This window comes from Arachis hypogaea, chromosome 14 (assembly GCF_003086295.3).
Source record: "Arachis hypogaea cultivar Tifrunner chromosome 14, arahy.Tifrunner.gnm2.J5K5, whole genome shotgun sequence".
NCBI classification, from domain to species: domain Eukaryota; kingdom Viridiplantae; phylum Streptophyta; class Magnoliopsida; order Fabales; family Fabaceae; genus Arachis; species Arachis hypogaea.
This window is the reverse complement of record NC_092049.1, coordinates 85,725,113-85,739,620: the sequence shown is the minus strand read 5'-3', so window position 1 is coordinate 85,739,620 and position 14,508 is coordinate 85,725,113. Positions and strand designations below refer to the sequence as shown.

Genomic DNA, 14,508 nt, shown 5'->3' with positions numbered 1-14,508 from the left:
AGATTGTGTGGGTGTGAAATTGGATCGAAAGCTTACCTAGTGACATATTTTTGAGCTTTTCAAGCTTTGTGGACTATGCTCTATGTGATTGATCTTAACTCTTATATTTCTTTTTCTAAGTTTCATAGCATCCATGTGTTTCACCTCTATGTCACTTAGGTGTTGCAACAACTTCAATAGGTGTCATTGATTGTTGTGTAAGTTTCATATACCGTTTTGTTTTCTAAGTTTTCTCACACATCAATGAATATCCATTCATTATCCAATTTCACAATTGCTTGATTTTTGCTTGAATGCTTTTATGCTTCTTCACTACTTGTTTGGTTACCTTAACCTACAAGTCTTTTAAAGTATCTCAAGCACACTAGAATGAGTGAAGTGCATGTTTTCTTTTGTGTAATTGTGACATAACTTTTTATACTAGTGTGTGTGCGTTCTAAACCGCGCGCAATTTTAGAACCTACACACCCATTTTTCATCAATGTCACACTAATTCACTCACTCAATTCTAGTGATTTACCTCATTCCAACAATTCATGCTTCCTTGCTTTTGTATTTTCTCATCTTACGGAGTTTATTTTATTTTTCATAATTGATGCACCATAAGTAAAAATGGAAGTGGAAGGAAGAACACGTAACACCGGTTGACCCGACAGCTGAAGGTGGCAACTCAAAGAGTCGCCGTACCCCCTTGCTCATCTTTGAGTGCACCGAGGACGATACAAATTTTTAAGTGTGGGGAGGTCGTCCGACCATTCGGCGTCTTTGGGTGATAAGTTTCTAATCCCAACACTTTTGCATTTCACTCTTAGGTCTTGTAGGATTTTTTTTAGTTGCATTTTCTTATTTTGCATATGTATATAATAAGCTTAGTCAAATAATGAGATTCTCCAAGGATTTTTATCTATAGGGTGATGGTGTTTTTTGTGAAAAACTGAATTTTCAAAACACCCAAAACTCACCGGCAAGTGTACCGGGTCGTGTCAAGTAGTAAAACTCACTTAGAGTGAGGTCGATCCCACAGGGATTGATGGATCAAGCAACTTTAGTGGGTGATTAGTTTAGTCAAGCTAACATTGAGTGATTTGAGTGACAATTGAAACAACAGAAAGTAAATGACAAGAAGAATTAAAGTGCAGAAAGTAATATTGGACAGAAACTTAAAGAGCAAGAAATGTAAATTGCAAGAATCTTAAATGACAAGAAATGTAAATTGCATGAAATATAAAGGGGAGTGGGTGCTGGAAATTAAAATTCAACAGGAAAGTGTAAATAGCAATCAAGCATAGAAGTAAAAGGTGCAAAATCATGCAACAGATCTAAACAGAAAAGAAAAATTACTTGAAGAATTCAAAACAGAAAAGCAGTGCTTAATTTGCAGCAATTTAAAAGTGGTTCAAGATCTCAGGAGTGGAAGAGACTAGAAAACAAGTCTAGATCTCAAATCCTTCCTTGATCCAACAAGAACAATTGCAAAATGAAAATGGAAGAGTAAATTTCAGAAGAAAAGAAAGATGAAAGCAATCAAGGAAACTCAGATTTTATGCATAAGAGAAATAAGAGATTTTAGATAAAGTGAAACAGAATTCCTTCAATTCTTGATCCAAAATTTAAAACAGAATGGAAAACTAAAGAGAGAGAGCAAAATGAAAACTAAAGAGTGCAAAACTCCCTATTGGAGCTAGCCTCCATACAATTGAGCTCCCCTAATGAGATGGAATTGATGCCTTTATATAGGCTTTACAAAGTGAAAAATGAAATTGAAATGAAAAACAAATTAAATGAAAATCCTAATTCTAGCTTGTTCTTGTGCCTTTGAGTGATGATAATGGGCTTAGCTTGCTTTGGATTTGAGAAAGAGTGGGTCTAGATGGCCTTGGTTCAATTGGTGAAGAGTTGAGTTCAAAAGGAATTTTAGTTGAATTTTGGCCCATGGGTGTTGCTCCCAGGGGGATGCTCAGCTCACAAGGTGAGCTGAGCATTGGGGCCTTGTGCGCATGTTTTGCTTCCTGACCGTGTCACATGTTGCGCGCTCCTTCCTTGGTCCGTGTCAAATGGTTGTGGGATGCACCATGAGTAGCGCTCAGCTCTCCAAGTGAGCTGAGCATTGGAGCTTCCAAGGGGAGGTCCCAAGTTCAAACCTTGGTGGAGGCATTCTTGTGAGCCTTTTCCTTGCATTTTCTTGAGTGGGAGTCCGATAAAGCTCAGCTCACAAAGTGAACTGAGCGCTCCTTGCTTGCTTTCCTTATTTTCCTTGTGTCTCCCCCTTCGAACCTTGGTGGAAGCATTGGCTGATTTTTTTGCTTATTTTTAGCCCTTAAAGATGCATTTTGTTCGTGCCTCAATTTCATGCCAAATATAGGTTTCCATATATCTTTGGAAAGCTCTGAATGTCAGCTTTCCAACGCAACTGGAAGCACATCAATCGGACATCTGTAGCTCAAGTTATAGCCCTTTGAAGGAGGCATGGTCATGCTGTGAGTGCCCAGATTTTAACTTAGCCAAAATTTTGCTTTCCAAGCTCATTTTGCACTCTTGTAGCCAAGGTAGCAAAAATCGAGATTTTACATAGAATCGGAAAATTAATTAAAAATCGTAGAATGTAAAATCGTAAAATGGAACGTAAGATTCTACTAATTATATAAATTTATCAATATCAATTATAAGAGTACTATAATATGATAAAATTAAATAATTTAAATAAAAATGAGAATTTAAATTTGACAAACGTATCATAAATAATAACATAATGATAAAATAAAGATAAAGTAGCATAAATATATAATAAAATATAACATTTGTAAAGTTCAAAGATAAAAATATAAACTAACCACAAGTCTGAAATTCAAAATAACAATATGTAACATCACAAATATAAAATAGATAACATAACATCATACTAAAAAATATAAGACTAAAGCAGTTTATTAAAGTCATGATCATCATGTTTTCCAACATTTTGATTTTCATTAGGAGAAAAGTTGAGAAGCTCATTGAAAGCATCATCATCAAGAAGAGGAATCTCCAAATCAATCAAAGGACCCCCATCTTTACCTCTATCTTCTTCAGGGGCTAAGTTTACACCATTTTGTGTGTCAAATTCTTCCATATTTTCCATCATATTTTCATCTTCCACAATTCATTCTTCATCTGAATCCAAGTCTTCAAGGCTATAATCAGCAGTATTTCTTGATGGCTTCTTTCTTGCCAATCTTGAATTGGTCATCACAAAAACAACATCATTCATTGTGCTTGTCTTCAAACGATTTCTTCTTTTCGTGTGAACCTAATAATATCAAAATTTACAAGTATTTATTTAATATATTAACATATGCTAATTAAAAAAATAGAATTGAATAATTAACTAATTCTATAGTTTAGAAAATAAATTCCTAAGTTAATATCAAATTAAAAGTTTACCATCTCAAAAGCACTCCAATTGCGCTCACATCCTGATGAACTACAAGTCAAACTCAAGACACAGATAGCAAACTTTTGAAGTTCTGGATGTTCATCCCATAAGAATCCCACCATTGTGAGGGTGTTTTGGTTTTGAGAGCATTCTTGACTACATCTCAACCAAAAAATTTAGCCTTACTCTTGAAATCTTCAAGTTGACTATCAATAATTGTAATGAGTGCAGGATCTCCCATAAGTATATCCAAACAATCATAAAGTCCTTTTTTAACATCATACTCAACCTTAAAATTAGGACTATAATGAATTTGTGGATTCAAATAATAGCCTGCAGCATGCAAAGGCCTAAAGAGTTGCTTGTCCCATCTTGCATCAATAATATCCCACAAAGGTTTATAACTAAAGAAAAACATACAAATAGTGAATTAGACAATTAGTTAATTAGTAAATAATTAAATGATAAAACTGAGAGAAAAATGTTTACTTATTACTAGTTTTATTACCTTAGTTCAACACTTTGAAAAGCATCTTTAATCTTTTCTTTAGCACGATCAATTTCAGAATACATATATCCCATAGCTGCCTTACCCTCTGAATCCACTATACGAAGCACATGAAGAAGAGGATAAGCACCTCTCAAGCAATGGATAATGTTTCCCCAAAATGTTTTATCCAAAATAATATTTTCAATGTTTTTCCCATCTCTTATCTTTGAGCACTTGCTTTCCTTCCATTCATCCGAGATGAACATTCTAATTATTGGATTCTTCTTCTCATTAAGACTACCCAAAGTAAGGTAGGACGTAGCAAATCGCGTCATACCTGGTCTCACCAAATCTCTTCCTTTGGTGTGCTGTTGTAAAAGGGAAATTAGAGAAGTCCTAGAATATATGTAAGTAGTTAGCTTTCTTCCTTTGGCAATAGTGTCTTTGTGAAGATCTAGCTTCTTCTCAAAATCTTCAAGCATCAAATCAATGCAATGAGCGGCACAAGGAGTCCAATAAAGATTCTTTCTCTTTTTCATCAACATTTGTCCTGCCTTTTTGTAGTTAGCTGCATTATCAGTTACAACTTGAACCACATTCTCTTCTCCCACTTCCTCTACAACTTCATCAATCATCTTGAATATCTTTTCAGCTGTTTTGCATATATCAGAAGCATTAATGGATTTCAAGAAAACAGTTCCCTTAGGACTATTCACAAGAAAGTTGAGAATAGTTCTCCTTCTTTTATCTGTCCAACCATCTGTCATAATAGTGCATCCAGTTTTCTTCCATTCAGCTTTATGTTCTTCTAATGTTAGTTTGGTTGACTCTACCTTCTTCTTCAATAATTTTCCTCTTAACTCATCATAAGAAGGTGGCTTGAATCCTAATCCATGGCAGGCAACCTTCTCAAACATGTTATGGTATTCTTCAGACCTTGCAACATTAAAGGGAATAGCATTATTGTAGATGAACGAAGCAATTTCATCACACGCCTCTTCCCTTAAGCCCTTCTTAAAAATTGAGTTGATTGTTGTTTGAGTGCTCACACCCCTTTTCTTAAAGAGACTTGCTGGTGTCTGTATTTCTTTTCCCCTTCTCTTCTCACCAAGTAAGGCATCCCCTTCTTCTTCTACTCCTTCATCTTTACTTTGTATCTTTTCTTCAAATTCTCTTGTCTTCTTAACTAAATTTTTTTGCAAACCAACAACAATATCAAACATATCCTTTTTAACCTCATCAGAAACACCCATGCAAGGTTCAACATCTGTTTTTGTTCCTGCCAAATGATGTTTCAACCTATACACTTCTCCTGTCACCACCTTATCACAATACTTGCATTTTATTTTTTTGGCATCTCCATCAACCGAAATTCCATGCTTCCAAGCTTTGTCACTCCTATTTCCTGCAGTATTTTTAGTGATCTTCTTGGATGCACAACCACGATCAGTTTCAACTCCAGTATTATTTTTACCATTATCCGCATTTGAAGCCATATTAAACCTAAACAAATAGAAGTACATAATTTATAATCTATGGAATCTAAAATGAGAACACAGTAGTAATAAATTCACATTATTTTTAAAAGAAAATTCTGTAGTCCATATCAAATTCACTACACTAAAATAAATAAACTTATAAACAAATATATAATTAACTATGTAAGCATTTAGGTTGTAGGTAGCAATTAAAAAACTTAACTAGCAAAGCTTTAAGAACCAAAAAATTAAATGAAAAACAAGGTTCCTAAATCCCAATCCAATTATGTTTCGTTGACATTTTCTACTTTTATTATATTTGAGCACAGTACTATATATGTATTATATTGGTACTCTGGTGCACGAAATTGTGATGTCCATGCTCGAACAATCCCTGGTAATGGCTCCAAAGCTTGGTGCTTTGATCTTAATTCATAATTGTCACAACTTCGATACAACTAACCAGCAAGTGCACTGGGTCGTCCAAGTAATACCTTACGTGAGTAAGGGTCGAATCCCACGGAGATTGTTGGTATGAAGCAAGCTATGGTCACCTTGTAAATCTCAGTCAGGCAGATATAAAGTGATGATGGTGTTTTCGAATATTAAATAATAGAATAGGGATAGAGATACTTATGTAATTCATTGGTAGGAATTTCAGATAAGCGAATGGAGATGCTTTTCGTTCCTCTGAACCTCTGCTTTCCTGCTATCTTCATCCAATCAGTCTTACTCCTTTCCATGGCTGGCTGTATGTGATACATCACCACTGTCAACGGCTACTTTCGGTCATCTCACGGGAAAATGATCCAATGCCCTGTCACGGCACGGCTAATCGTCTGGAGGCATCACCCTTGCCAATGGCTTCATCTTATCCTCTCAGTGAATAATATGCTCACGCACCCTGTCACGGCACGGCTATTCATCTGTCGGTTCTCGATCATGCTGGAATAGGATTTACTATCCTTTTGCGTCTGTCACTAACGCCCTGCAATCGCGAGTTTGAAGCTCGTCACAGTCATTCAATCATTGAATCCTACTCGGAATACCACAGACAAGGTTTAGACCTTCCGGATTCTCTTGAATGCCGCCATCATTCTAGCTTACGCCACGAAGATTCTGGTTAGGAGATCTAAGAGATATTCGTTCTAGCTTAATTCATGTAGAACAGAAGTGTTTGTCAAGCACGCGTTCATAAGGGAGAAGGATGATGAGCGTCACACATAATCATCACCTTCATCACGTTCTTGGGTGCGAATGGATATCTTAGAAGAGAAATAAGAAGAATTGAATAGAAAACAGTAGTACTTTGCATTAATCTTTGAGGAACAGCAGAGCTCCACACCTTAATCTATGGAGTGTAGAAACTCTACCGTATGAAAATACATAAGTGAAGGTCCAGGCATGGCCGTGTGGCCAGCCCTTATGGTCTAAGAACAATGCGTTCAAAGATGCCTAATACAATAGTAAGAGGTCCTATTTATAATAAACTAGCTACTAGGGTTTACATGAGTAAGTATTTGATGTATAAATCCACTTCCGGGGCCCACTTGGTGTGTGTTTGGGCTGAGCTTAAGTGTTGCACATGCAGAGGCCATTTGTGGAGTTGAATGCCAGTTTCTGTGCCAGTTTGGGCGTTCAACTCTGGTTTTGGATCCTTTTCTGGCGCTGGACGCCAGATTTGGGCAGAAGGCTGGCGTTGAACGCCAGTTTACGTCGTCAATTCTTAGCCAAAGTATCGACTATTATATATTGCTGGAAAGCCCTGGATGTCTAATTTCCAACGCAATTGGAAGCGCGCCATTTCGAGTTCTGTATCTCCAGAAAATCCACTTTGAGTGCAGGGAGGTCAGAATCCAACAGCATCAGCAGTCCTTTTTCAACCTCTGAATCTGATTTCTGCTCAAGTCCCTCAATTTCAGCCAGAAAATACCTGAAATCACAGAAAAACACACAAACTCATAGTAAAGTCCAGAAATGTGAATTTAACACAAAATCTATTAAAAACATCCCTAAAAGTAACTAGATCCTACTAAAAACATACTAAAAACAATGCCAAAAAGCGTATAAATTATCCGCTCATCACAACACCAAACTTAAATTGTTGCTTGTCCCCAAGCAACTAAAAATCAAATAGGATAAAAAGAAGAGAATATACTATAAATTCCAAACTATCAATGAAACATAGCTCCAATCAAATGAGCGGGACTTATAGCTTTTTGTCTCTTGAATAGTTTTGGCATCTCACTTTATCCATTGAGGTTCAGAATGATTGGCATCTATAGGAACTTCAGATTTCGAATAGTGTTATTGACTCTCCTAGTTCAGTATGATGATTCTTGAACACAACTTCTTTATGAGTCTTGGCCGTGGCCCTAAGCACTTTGTTTTCCAGTATTACCACCGGATACATAAATGCCACAGACACATAATTGGGTGAACCTTTTCAGATTGTGACTCAGCTTTGCTAAAGTCCCCAATTAGAGGTGTCCAGGGTTCTTAAGTACACTCTTCTCTTTTTTTTTTTTTTTTGCTTTGGACCTTGACTTTAACCGCTCAGTCTCAAGTTTTCACTTGACACCTACACGCCACAAGCACATGGTTAGGGACAGCTTGGTTTAGCCGCTTAGACCAGGATTTTATTCCTTTAGGCCCTCCTATCCACTGATGCTCAAAGCCTTGGGATCCTTTTTATTTGCCCTTGCCTTTTGGTTTTAAGGGTTATTGGCTTTTTCTGCTTGCTTTTTCTTTTTCTTTCTATTTTTTTTTCTGCAAGCTTTGTTCTTTGCTGCTTTTTCTTGCTTCAAGAATCATTTTTATGATTTTTCAGATTATCAAATAACATGTCTCCTAGTCATCATTCTTTCAAGAGCCAACATATTTAACATTCTTAAACAACAACTTCAAAAGACATATGCACTGTTCAAGCATACATTCAGAAAACAAGAAGCATTGTCACCACATCAATATAATTAAACTAAGTTCAAGAATAAATTCGAAACTCATGTACTTCTTGTTCTTTTGAATTAAAACATTTTTCATTTAAGAGAGGTGATGGATTCATAGGACATTCATATCTTTAAGACAAAGTTACTAACTACTAATGATCATGTAGTGAAGACACAAACATAGATAAGCACATAACATAGAAAATGAAAAACAGAGAAAGTAAGAACAAGGAATGAGTCCACCTTAGTGATGTCCTTGAGCTCTTCTATGTCTCTTCCTTGCCTTGGCTGCTCCTCCTTCATTGCTTTTAGATCTTCTCTGATTTCATGAAGGATGATGGAGTGCTCTTGATGTTCCACCCTTAGTTGTCCCATATTGGAACTCAATTCTCCTAGGGAGGTGTTGATTTGCTCCCAATAGTTTTGTGGAGGAAAGTGCATTTGAGGCATTTCCGGAATCTCATGGTGATGAGCTTCATACGCCTCTTGAGCTCCATGACTGGGCTCTCTTGCTTGCTCCATCTTTTTCTTAGTGATGGGCTTGTCCTCTTTGATGAGGATATCTCCCTCTATGTCAATCCCAGCTGAATTGCATAGGTGGCAAATGAGGTGAGGAAAGGCTAACCTTGCCATGGTGGAGGACTTGTCAGCCACCTTGTAGAGTTCTTGAGGTATAATCTCATGAATCTTCCACCTCTTCTCCAATCATGATGCTATGGATCATGATGGCCCTGTCTATAGTAACTTCAGACCGGTTGCTAGTGGGAATGATTGAGCATTGAATAAACTCCAACCATCCTCTAGCTATAGGCTTGAGGTCCAATCTTCTTAGTTGAACCGGCTTGCCTTTGGAGTCAATCTTCCATTGAGCTCCTTCTACACATATGTCCATAAGGACTTGGTCCAACCTTTGATCAAAGTTGACTCTCCTTGTGTAGGGGCGTGCGTTCTCTTCCATGTATGGCAAGTTGAACGCCAACCTCCAATTTTCCGGACTAAAATCTAAGTATTTCCCCCGAACCATTGTAACATAGTTCTTTGGATCCGGGTTCTTACTTTGATCATGGTTCTTGGTGATCCATGCATTGGCATAGAACTCTTGAACCATTAAGATGCCGACTTGTTGGATGGGGTTTGTTAGAACTTCCCAACCTCTTCTTTGAATTTCATGTCGGATCTCCGGATACTCATTTCTTTTGAGTTTGAAAGAGACCTCAGGGATCACCTTCTTCTTGGCCACAACATCATAGAAGTGGTCTTGATGGGCTTTGGAGATGAATCTTTCCATCTCCCATGACTCGGATGTGGAAGCTTTTATCTTCCCTTTCCCTCTTCCAGAGGATTCTCCGGTCTTAGGTGCCATCAATGGTAATGGAAAAACAAAAAGCTTATGCTTTTACCACACCAAACTTAGAATATTGCTCGCCCTCGAGCAATAAACAAAAGAATAGAAGAAGAATTATGGAGAGGGAGAGGGAGATGTGGTTTCGGCTAAGGAGAGTGTAGAGGGGTGTGTTGTGTGAATTTGATGAAGAATGGAGGTCTTTATATAGGGAATGGAGGTGGGGTATTGGTTCGGCCATATGGGTGGGTTTGGGTGGGAAATTGGTTTTGAATTTTGAAGGTAGGTGGAGTTTATGAGGTAGGTTTATGGGGAAGAGTGTTTGTGGGGTTGTGTGAAAGAGAGTGGTGAGAAGAAGTGAGTGGAGGTAGGTGGGGATCCTGTGGGGTCCACAGATCCTGAGGTGTCAAGGCATTTACATCCCTGCACCAAATTAGGCATGTAAAATGCCTTTGCACACAACTCTGGGCGTTCAGCGCCAGGTTGGTGCCCATTTTGGGCGTTCAACGCCCATTTGCTGCCATTTCTGGCATTGAACGCCAGAACCATGCTTGTTCTGGGCGTTCAGCGCCAGGATGCTGCCCATTTGGGCGTTCAGCGCCAGAACCATGCTCTGTTCTGGCGTTTGAACGCCAGGCATATGCTCCTCCAGGGTGTGATTTTTTCTTCTGCTGTTTTTGATTCCGTTTTCAATTTTTATATTTATTTTGTGACTCCACATGATCATGAACCTAAGAAAACATGAAAAACAATAAGAATAAGAATTAGATAAACATTGGGTTGCCTCCCAACAAGCGCTTCTTTAATGTCAATAGCTTGACAGTGGGCTCTCATGGAGCCTCACAGATGTGCAGAGCTTTGTTGAGACTCTTCAACATCAAACTTAGAGTTTGGATATGGGAGTTCAACACCAAACTTAGAGTTTGGTTGTGGCCTCCCAACACCAAACTTAGAGTTTGACTGTGGGGGCTCTGGTTGACTCTGCTTTGAGAGAAGCTTTTCAAGCTTCCTCTCCATGGTTGCAGAGGGAGATCCTTGAGTTTTGAATACAAGGGAGTTCTCATTCCATTGAAGGACTATTTCACCTCTGTCAACATCAATCACAGCTCTTGCTGTGGCCAGGAAAGGTCTTCCTAGGATGATGGATTCATCCTCTTCCTTTCCAGTATCCAAGACTATGAAATCAGTAGGTATGTAAAGGCCCTCAACCTTTACTAATACATCTTCTACTTGTCCATAAGCCTGTCTTCTTGAGCTGTCTGCCATCTCTAGTGAGATTTTAGCAGCTTGCACCCCATAGATTCCCAGTTTCTCTATTACAGAGAGGGGCATGAGGTTTATTCCTGAACCAAGGTCACAAAGAGCCTTAAAGATCATGGTGCCTATGGTACAGGGGATTATGAACTTTCCAGGATCCTGTCTCTTCTGAGGCAATGTCAGTTGATCCAGATCACTTAGTTCATTGATGAACAAGGGAGGTTCAACTTCCCAAGCATCAATGCCAAATAATTTGGCATTCAGCTTCATGATTGCACCAAGAAACTTGGCAGTTTGCTCTTCAGTGACATCCTCATTCTCTTCAGAAGAGGAATACTCATCAGAGCTCATGAAGGGTATAAGGAGGTTCAATGGAATCTCTATGGTTTCTAGATGAGCCTCAGAGTCCTTTGGTTCCTCAGAGGGAAGCTCCTTATTGATCACTGGACGTCCCAGGAGGTCTTCCTCCTTGGGATTCACGTCCTCTCCTCTCCTCAGAGGTTCGGCCATGGCGCTTATGTCAATGGCCTTGCACTCTCCTTTTAGGTTCTCTTCTGTATTGCTTGGGAGAGTACTAGGAGGGATTTCAGTGATCCTTTTACTCAGCTGGCCCACTTGTGCTTCCAGATTTCTAATGGAAGACCTTGTTTCATTCATGAAACTTACAGTGGCCTTAGATAGATCAGAGACTAGATTTGCTAAATTAGAAGCATTTTGTTCAGAGTTCTCTGTCTGTTGCTGAGTTGATGATGGAAAAGGCTTGCTATTGCTAAACCTGTTTCTTCCACCATTATTAAAGCCTTGTTGGGGCTTTTAATCCTTCCATGAGAAATTTGGATGATTTCTCCATGTTGAGTTATAGGTGTTTCCATAAGGTTCACCTAAGTAATTTACCTCTGCTATTGCAGGGTTCTCAGGATCATAAGCTTCTTCTTCAGGAGAAGCCTCTTGAGTACTGTTGGATGCAGCTTGCATTCCATGCAGACTCTGAGAAATCATATTGACTTGCTGAGTCAATATTTTATTCTGAGCCAATATGGCATTCAGAGTATCAACCTCAAGAACTCCCTTCTTCATAGGCGTCCCATTATTCACAGGATTCCTTTCAGAAGTGTACATGAACTGGTTATTAGCAACCATGTCAATGAGTTCTTGAGCTTCTGCAGGCGTTTTCTTTAGGTGAATGGATCCACCTGCAGAAGTGTCCAGTGACATCTTTGATAGCTCAGATAAACCATCATAGAATATATCCAGGATGGTCCATTCTGAAAGCATGTCAGAAGGACACTTTTTGGTCAACTGTTTGTATCTTTCCCAAGCTTCATAGAGAGATTCACCTTCTTTCTGTCTGAAGGTTTGAACATCAGCTCTAAGCTTGCTCAGCTTTTGAGGAGGAAAGTACTTGGCTAAGAAAGTCGTGACCAGCTTATCCCAAGAGTTCAGGCTGTCTTTGGGTTGAGAATCCAACCATAATCTAGCTCTGTCTCTTACAGCAAAAGGGAAAAGCATGAGCCTGTAGACTTCAGGATCTACTCCATTAGTCTTAACAGTATCACATATCTGCAAGAGTTCAGTTAAGAACTGAAAAGGATCTTCAGATGGAAGTCCATGAAACTTGCAGTTCTGCTGCATCAGAGAAACTAATTGAGGTTTCAGCTCAAAGTTGTTTGCTCCAATGGTAGGAATGGAGATGCTTCTTCCATGTAAATTGGAATTAGGTGCAGTAAAGTCACCAAGCATCTTCCTTACATTATTATTATTTTCGGCTGCCATCTCCCCTGCCTGTTCGAAAATTTCTGAAAGGTTATCTCTGGATTGTTGTATTTTAGCTTCTCTTAATTTTTTCTTCAGAGTCCTTTCAGGTTCTGGATCTGCTTCCACAAGAATGTTCTTATCCTTGCTCCTGCTCATATGACAAAGAAGAAGGCACAGAAAAATAATAATAATAATAGAGATCCTTTATACCACAGTATAGGGATCCCTTTGTGAGTGGAAGAAAAGAGGGGGAGACAAAGAATGTGATGTAAAGGAAGAAACACAACTGTACGGATGGAAGAGATGTGAGATGAGATGTTAGGATATGAATGAATAATTAGAATAGGATGGGGGAGGGATAATTTTCGAAAATTATTTTGAAAAAGAGTTAGTGATTTTTGAAAAATGGTTTTTGAAAAAATGTTAGAAATTTTCGAAAAATTTTTTTTTTTAAATTTAAAAATAAAAATAATTAGTTAATAAAAAAGAAATTTTTGAAAAAGAGGGGAGATATTTTCGAAAATTAGAGAGAGAGAGAGTTAGTTAGGTAGTTTTGAAAAAGTTAAGAAACAAACAAAAAGTTAGTTAGTTAGTTGAAATAAATTTTGAAAAGACAAGGAGTTAGGAAGTTAGAAAAGATATTTTGAAATCATATTTTTGAAAAAAGATAAGATAAGAAGATATTTTTGAAAAGATATGATAAAAATTAGTTTTGAAAAAGATTTGATTTTTAAAATCACAATTAATGATTTGATTCATAAGAAATCACAAGATATGATTCTAGAACTTAAAGTTTGAATCTTTCTTAACAAGCAAGTAACAAACTTCAAATTTTTGAATCAAAACATTAATTGATTATGTTATTTTCGAAAATTTGATATAAAAATAAGAAAAAGATTTTTGAAAAATATTTTTGGAATTTTCAAAAATAACTAAGAATTTTGAAAAAGATTTGATTTTTGAAAAAGATTTTGAAAAAGATAAGATTTTCAAATTGAAAATTTGATTTGACTCATGAGAAACAATTTGATTTTAAAAATTTTTGAAAAAGTCAATCCAAATTTTCGAATTTGATGAGAGAAAAAGGGAAAGATATTTTTTTGATTTTTGAAATTTTTATGAAAAACATGAAAATTATGCAATGCATGAAATTTTTAGATCAAAACAATGAATGCATGCATGAATGATATGAATGTCAAGATGAACACCAAGAACACTATGAATGTCAAGATGAACATCATAGACACAATTTTGAAAAATTTTTAATGCAAAGAAAACATGCAAGACACCAAACTTAGAATTCTTTAATGCTTACGCACTAAGAATTCAAGAATGCATATGATAAACATGAAAAGACACAAAACAAAAAATCATCAAGATCAAACAAGAAGACTTACCAAGAACATCTTGAAGATCATGAAGAACACTATGAATGCATGATATTTTCGAAAAATGCAAGATGCATATGCAAGTGACACCAAACTTATGATATGACTCAAGACTCAAACAAGAAACATAAAATATTTTTGATTTTTATGATTTTCTAATTTTTTTTTTGGATTTTTTCGAAAATTTATTGAAAAGGAAAAATAAGGATTCCAAAATTTTTAATATGAATTCCAGGAATCTTGCATTCTTAGTCTAAAGCTTCAGTCCAGGAATTAGACATGGCTCACTAGCCAGCCAAGCTTTCAAAGAAAGCTCCAGTCCAAAACACTAGACATGGCCAATGGCCAGCCAAGCTTCAGCATTTTAACACGAGAGTATATTGCTCTTGATAACAAATTGCAAGCCTCAGTCCAAATAAATTTAGACATGGCTTTACA

The 14,508-nt window shown here is 37.3% G+C and overlaps 1 protein-coding gene and 1 non-coding gene across 2 annotated transcripts; one reads left to right on the top strand and one right to left on the bottom strand.

Annotated features, from left to right (window-relative positions):
* Positions 1 to 3,575: 3,575 nt before the first annotated feature.
* Positions 3,576 to 5,398, bottom strand: LOC112742715 (uncharacterized). Its single transcript, XM_029292467.1, has 3 exons — positions 5,138 to 5,398; positions 3,921 to 4,912; positions 3,576 to 3,816 (listed from the first exon to the last, which is right to left on the bottom strand). Exons 1-3 carry the CDS (start codon positions 5,396 to 5,398, stop codon positions 3,576 to 3,578), a joined length of 1,494 nt encoding a protein of 497 aa, XP_029148300.1.
* Positions 5,399 to 12,196: 6,798 nt separating this feature from the next.
* Positions 12,197 to 12,304, top strand: LOC112746227 (small nucleolar RNA R71). The gene has a single exon (XR_003174122.1). It is a non-coding gene; the product is annotated as a small nucleolar RNA R71 (small nucleolar RNA).
* The last annotated feature ends 2,204 nt before the right edge of the window (positions 12,305 to 14,508 follow it).

What these genes read in the sequence shown, in the direction of transcription:
- LOC112742715 (XM_029292467.1), bottom strand. Translation starts at nt 5,398, where the DNA reads ATGGCTTCAAATGCGGATAATGGTAAAAATAATACTGGAGTTGAAACT. An exon ending in GCATGGGTGTTTCTGATGAG is followed by an intron (nt 4,913 to 5,137) that starts GTTAAAAAGGAT and finishes ATTTTTAAGAAG; the next exon opens with GGCTTAAGGGAAGAGGCGTG. An exon ending in TTTCAAAGTGTTGAACTAAG is followed by an intron (nt 3,817 to 3,920) that starts GTAATAAAACTA and finishes GTTTTTCTTTAG; the next exon opens with TTATAAACCTTTGTGGGATA.